Source organism: Physeter macrocephalus, chromosome 20 (assembly GCF_002837175.3).
Source record: "Physeter macrocephalus isolate SW-GA chromosome 20, ASM283717v5, whole genome shotgun sequence".
In the NCBI taxonomy this organism is placed as follows: Eukaryota; Metazoa; Chordata; class Mammalia; order Artiodactyla; family Physeteridae; genus Physeter; species Physeter macrocephalus.
The window spans coordinates 116496991-116503437 of NC_041233.1; the positions used below are offsets into that span (position 1 = coordinate 116496991).

At 47.9% G+C, this 6447-nt stretch overlaps 1 protein-coding gene across 4 annotated transcripts in view; it reads right to left on the reverse strand.

Moving 5' to 3' along the window:
• The window catches only part of AGA (aspartylglucosaminidase), a 10451-nt gene extending 4715 nt beyond the window's left edge, over positions 1–5736 (reverse strand). For all 4 annotated transcript variants that reach the window (XM_028481633.2, XM_024115800.3, XM_024115801.3 and 1 more), the window contains exons 1-4: positions 5518–5736; positions 3464–3617; positions 2023–2135; positions 1015–1127 (exon numbers count right to left, since the gene is read on the reverse strand). In XM_028481633.2, the coding sequence (XP_028337434.1) occupies positions 1015–1127; positions 2023–2135; positions 3464–3617; positions 5518–5647 (510 nt within the window). In that variant the 5' untranslated portion in view covers positions 5648–5736. The remainder of the gene's footprint in view (positions 1–1014; positions 1128–2022; positions 2136–3463; positions 3618–5517) is intronic.
• Positions 5737–6447: the final 711 nt, after the last annotated feature.

Sequence of the window (6447 nt, forward strand, 5' to 3'; positions counted from 1 at the left end):
CCGGACGCGCAGGCTCAGCGGCCATGGCTCACGGGCCCAGCCGCTCCGCGGCACGTGGGATCCTCCCATACCGGGGCGCGAACCCGGTTCCCCTGCATCGGCAGGCGGACGCGCAACCACTGCGCCACCAGGGAGGCCCGACTTTTAAATTTTAGAATTTGTTCCCTGACCAAAGAAGAGCTACTCTGAAATTTAAAGCAAAATCTATTTTAAAATCTTCTATTTTTCAAAGCTAGGTACATGTGAACATATCCTAAGCTGTACTCTCAGATTCTTTTATGAATCTTAAAGACTCAGGAAAATAATCCAAATTCATAAGTTCAGGTTGTGGATATGGATTAGTATTAAAGCAAGAAACCTACAACTCATGTCTTGTTCATTTGCGCACCAGGTGCCTCCCATGACCTGGTTTCATGCAGTGGCCTCTCTCAAGTGACTCCCTGGTTACTCAGAGGTAACTAGGATTTGGCGAAGAAACAGGTAAAAGACTAACACGCTCCACAGCAGGATTCTGGATAGCAAAGACAAACCGATTTAGGTTAAAAGTCCCATTGACTTAAAGATAAATTACCTTCCTGGTAACATACTAGACACCTAATAGTATAAATCCTCAAGTTAAAAAGGCCAAGATACTGGGTATACTTCACAGAGATGAAATATAAGAAATATTTTAGACTAATGGTTTCCAAACTTTGTTTTCTTAATACATGGAACCTTTTGGCACAAGGAAACACAGCACAGCAGTTCTCAGTGAGGCAGCCCTTCTCCCACCGCAGAACCTTCACAGCCTGAAACCACCGCCAGGGGCCGGGAGTGCCCCACTCAGGACGTGGCTCGGATGCAGCTGGGGAGCTTTCGAGACCATCCTGTGCCCAGAGTTGGCATCAGTCGTTGGTTCTTTAGTGCAACCAGGCTGCCGATTAGCAGTGGAGGCAACAGGTGGATGACCGAGAGTGGAAGGGCTGGCACGTAAGATTTTCACGTAACTCACTTTTAAAAATCATGCGTACGCACCCTCCAGTAATTTGGCTGGCAATTCCAGGCAAGCCAATCTGAATGAAGAGCGCAAGAAGCATTGGTAGATAAATCCTCGCTGATGAACCCCATACTTTCGGCAAACTTGGTGGCTGGAGATGAGGAAGAAAAATGTAAATGAGTTAAGTATTATCTTTGAAACAAAAGGTGTGCACAGGAATTGCTGTGGGTCAGCTGTCGCGTACGCGGAGCGCAGCCACCCGGGGGGTAAACACACACGGTCGAGGGAGCGGCCACACGTGAAGTGTTATGGGCGGCAGTTTCTAGATCTCGACTTCCCCACGTCCTTCCTGCCCCTGATCTGCTGAGACCCTTGCGGGGGCTGTGATGACAGCTCTCCTTTCCCACCTTCCCTCCAGAACCTCCCTGCTTCTGCTTCACAAAAGGAAAGGGACACCTCGGAACAACCGCGACTCTAACTGGGGTGCCACGCCCAGCGCGAGACACCCCATAAAGGCACCACTGGATTCCATGAAAGACCGACAGCTCCAGTGTTTGTCAGGTAGTTTTCCATTCTGTTTCAACAAAATTGAAGGGTGCCTACTGGAATTGTGAGCTCATACGTGGTTAAGGATGATCTTTTTGAATACAGATCACGGTATGGTTTTGGGTATACACCTTGGGAGGCGTTCAAGGAAGTGCCATTGCCAGAGCAAAACTCCATCCGTTCCCATCTTCTCTTATGCGCCTTGGGCCTTACACCCATAAAAATGTAATACAAGAAGAGAAATAATGCTGAATCCTGTCTCCCTCCAGCAATTACTCATTTATTAATAATAAACTGATTTCTAAAAATCCTTTTTTTAAAATGAAGAAAGTACAATTTAGAGGTTAAGTAACTTATCCAAAGTTAAATAGATATTAAGTAAAACAGCTTGAATTTGAACTTAGGTCTGCTTTTATCCACTATTTTATCCTGAGTCCTTTTTTCACAGTGAAGACGATAGACACAAGACTACATAAAAATGGAGTACAGTTAAAATATACCCGACTCTCCTGCTAACAGTGTGTGTGTCGTGTGTTCCAGTACTTTTCGTGCTACACCGATGGCGTTTTTAATTCGTCTAAGATCTCCCACTGCGCCTACGTCCATGGTAGTACTGCAAGAAAAAAGTGCAGTAAGATCTATTAAGGTATGTTATAGGGTCACAAGTTTTTAAAAAATTGCTTTACTTCAAGCTATAGTGTTTTGTAGGATAAACTCCACTCTCTTAACTAGACATGATGGCACATCCATGAAGTTCGTACAAATTCCCACATTCAGACATATTAAGGAACAAACAGAGAATCTATTACCCCTATATTCCCAAAGCACTAAAATTCTCAGTTTCCCATGGCTCGTTTTAAATATGGCTCTTGAAAGGGGCTTTAAGGCTTCAGGTCAGGCAACCCACAGCGTTTGTGGTTCGTGGGTAAACGATGGTTTACCAGGTAAGAGACATATTTCTGTACCTTGGGGTTCTCCCTGTTCTAAGGAGACTACCTACACCTCAATGTGATAGTTTTCTACTATGATTATGATTTTCTTTTTTTTTTTTTCAAAATAAAATTTTTATTGAGTTATAGTTCATTTACAATGTTGTTTTAGTTTCAGGTGTCCAGCAAAGTGAACCAGTTCTATATATGTATATATTCTTTTTCAGATTCTTTTCCATTATAGGTTATTATAAGATATTGAGTATAGTTTCCTGCGTTATACAGTAGGTCCTTGTTGTTCACCTATTTTATATACAGTAGTATGTAAATGTTAATCCCAACCTCCTAATTTATCCCTCCCGTACCTTTCCCCTTTGGTAACCATAAGTTTGTTTTCTCTGTCTCTGGGTCTAGTTCTGTTTTGTAAATATGTTCATTTGGATCGTTTGTTTTAGATTCCACAAATAAGTGATATCATACAACATTTGTCTTTTTCTGTCTGACTTCCTTCACTTAGTATGGTCGTCTCGAGGTCCCTCCATGTTGCTGCAAAGGGCATGACTTGCTTTTAATTGAGGGGGAAACGCCTTGTCTTTGGAAAGGCCAAGCACAATATGCTAGGGGTTCCGACCTGCATGAAAACTGACGTACTGCGGGGGGAGGGGTACATGGGGGGACTGGGATTGACATACAACACACTACTGTATCTAAAGCGGATAAGCAACAAGGACCTGCTGTACAGCACAGGGAACTCTACTCAGTACTCTGGAATGACCTACCTGGGAAAGAACCCAAAAAAGAGTGGAGATATGTATATGTATGTGTGTAACAGATTCACTTTGCTCTACACCTGAAGCTAACACAACACTGTAAATCAACTCTACCCCAATAAAAATTTTGAAAACACACACATATATTTGTCCATCTTGCTCTCAGTAGACTAATCAACTGTAAGTGTAACTCAACCTGCAGCGGCGGTGCAGAGCTCTAAGGCTTTTCAGGGCACTCCTACCCGTCCATGATCATGGCATCCAGGGTGGTCTCTCCAGACTCGTCGGGGCTGCCGCCAAAGCCCACGGTGCCGTCACACCGTTCCCGCTCACACGCCGCACAGCCGCTCTCAACCGCGTCCAGCGCAGACCCTCCAGATGCTAACGTCCTCCATGCTGGCAATCAAATCCCAAGAGGGCTTGTGTAGACACGGATTGTTTTTTTTCAACGCCAAAGGCAACAAACCAAAAACGGCTTGAAAACTCCTATTTTTAAAACTGTTTGCACATTTACTCCAAGTTAAACTGAAATTTTCGTCTATCAAGTGCTGCAAAGCAGTCAGGGATATAGACAGAATTATATAACACAACCTTTTACCGTGAAGAATTCAGACTTTGGCTACTGGTGCAGAGTGAGGGTTTTTTCACTTATTAATAATACCTCTTTCTACTGTGTGTGTGTGTGTGTGTGTGTGTGTGTGTGTGTGTGTGTGAAAAGAAGTATTCTCTCCTTCAGTTTTAAAAGTTACAGTTGAAGCTACTAAAAGGCAAACTGAAAATTCATGAAATCATAGCCCTGTAAATTTCTTCTGCATCATCAGATTATTAAAAATATACCAGCAAGTCTCCATAACAACAAAATAACAGCAAATAATTACAACGTGGGCTTCACGTGGATAATTCATTTAATCTTTCAGGTACTGTACAATTACTATCCGTATTTTAAAGAGAAAGAAACAGACCCACAGAGGTTATTTGTTCAAGGTCACCCAGCTAGTAGGCAGCAGGCTAAGGATTCACAAGTAACCATTTTGGTTCCAGGGGCCACGCTTTTAACACGAAACTATGTTCTCCAGAGCCCCAAGCATGGAAAAGGGGTGCGGGGGAAGGTGTTCAATAGTCAATTTCTTTACTAATTACAATAGAATTCCTTGACGGGTTAATGACACTATTGGTAAATAATAAGCATTACTACTGAAAGAACAGGCTTGAAAGTATATTTAGAGAAGTTCCCCCGCTCTGAATTCAGACAACATACACAGAATTGTTCCCAGCCCAGGGCCCTGAACTTTCTTTTCTGTCTCATTATCGCTGGGAATTTCTTTCTCAGAGCCTGTTTGCTCATTTTTTCTCTGAATCATATGCACTGCCTATAACATACAAACTTAGCTCCATCAAATTCTAAAGCTAATTCAGCCCCAGAAAATCATATTAGCAGCCTCAAATGGGGGAGAAGGGGTCCGAAACTACTCCTAGGGTAGTATGTCTTAAACTGAAACAAGTACGATAAGAAAATGACAAGGTAATGGTATGTACAGGATGATATCAAAGCACGCAAGCCAGGCACCTGACTCAGACTGGGTTTGAGGACACTAAATGAGGGAAGTCTTCCTGGAAGAGGTAATATCTTAGTTCGGTAGTTTTCACAATGCTGACTGCAAATCAACACCACGTAGGCAGCTTTTTAAAAAAAAAAAAAAAAAAAAAAAAAGCTTTGGTTCCAGCAGTGAAAGGAAAACCTCAGGAGGTAGGGCCCAGGCACGGGTCCTTTTGCGAAGCTCTGAGGATGATCCTAACGTATAACCAAGGTTGAAACTCCTTTTCCAGGTGGCAAATACAGCGCGTCCGCATGGAGCAACAAAAAGTACACGTAAAGCGAGCACGCTTTGTTGGGGAACCTAGTCGTCGGCGAAGCCTAAGTAGAGGGTACTGGGGAGATGTGACGGGCTCCAAAGGTGAGGTGGAGAGGCAGGAAAGGGCTGGAGGTCACGCAAAAGCCGGCGTAGGAGCCACTGGAGGAAGAGTCTGAGCAGAAAGGCCGTTAACTGCTCCGGGTCGGCAGCAGGGTGGAAAAAACAGTGACTCGGGGCTGCAGAGAGGGAGTCACAAAAAACGCTGAGGACCTAAAATGCAGCTGTGGCGGGGAGGAGGGTCCAGTGCCCGAGGCGCCACGGCTGCGGGAAAGGCTGCAGGGGAGGCTGCGGAAGGCCCGCCTCCCGGCTCCCAGCAGCTCCGTGCGGTCGGCGGCGGCCCGCCCCACCCGCGAGCTCTGGCAGCGCAGCCCCCGGCCCCGCACCTGCTACGGCTGCATTCCTGAAAGGCCAAGTGTTGAGGATGAGGGGCAGAGGGCCGGAGCTGCACACCGGGGCCCGGCAGAGCAGCAGCAGCGACAGCATCAGCAACCGGAGGCTCGGCCTCCGCGCCATGGCCGCGCGCTGCCGCCAGAAATAACCCCGACGAGGCCCACGGCCGCCCGGGCCTCCGTATCTCCGCGGCTGGGGAACCCGGAACTCGCGGTCCCGGCGCCCCGCCCCGCCTGCCCCGCCCCGCCCGCCTGCCCCGCCCCGCCCCGCGCCGCCCGCCGCTGGGGAACCCGGAACCCGCGGTCCCGGCGCCCCGCCCCGCCTGCCCCGCCCCGCCCGCCTGCCCCGCCCCGCCCCGCGCCGCCCGCCCCGCCCCGCGCCGCCCGCCCCGCCCCGCGCCGCCCGCTCCGCCCCGCGCCGCCCGCTCCCTTGGGGCGCGGTCCGGGCGCCTCAACTCTCACGAGACTTGGCCTCCTCCTGGGGACCGCGGGAGGTCTTCGTGCCCCTTGGGCGCCGGGGGTACGCGCTACCGTCCTTCTTAAGTCTACGCAGACTTTTTTTTTTACTACTCAACCGAAAGTTAGTATGAAATTGCTCGACCTTGGCTTACACGATCATGGGAGCTTTCAAGTTTGATTTTGACGTGTTAGCCTCTTATTAAAAGTTGAAGTCGCTAAGTTTGCGAAGCTCACAGCCTGCTCCGTGGGGTGCCAGGCCGCAGAGATCCGGGATGGTTTTTGAGTGTAGGGGAGGCGGCCTGGCTTACAGCCAAGCTTCTTTTAGATTTCTCCCTCCGTACCTTCAGTCGTCTTTCCTCTACAGCTTTTTGTAGGACGTCCTCTGGTTTTGCATCTCTGAGCTGAAAGAAATGGAGACACTGGAGAAGCAGAAATCAGCCGTCTCCCCAGCTCAGGGAAGTGTAC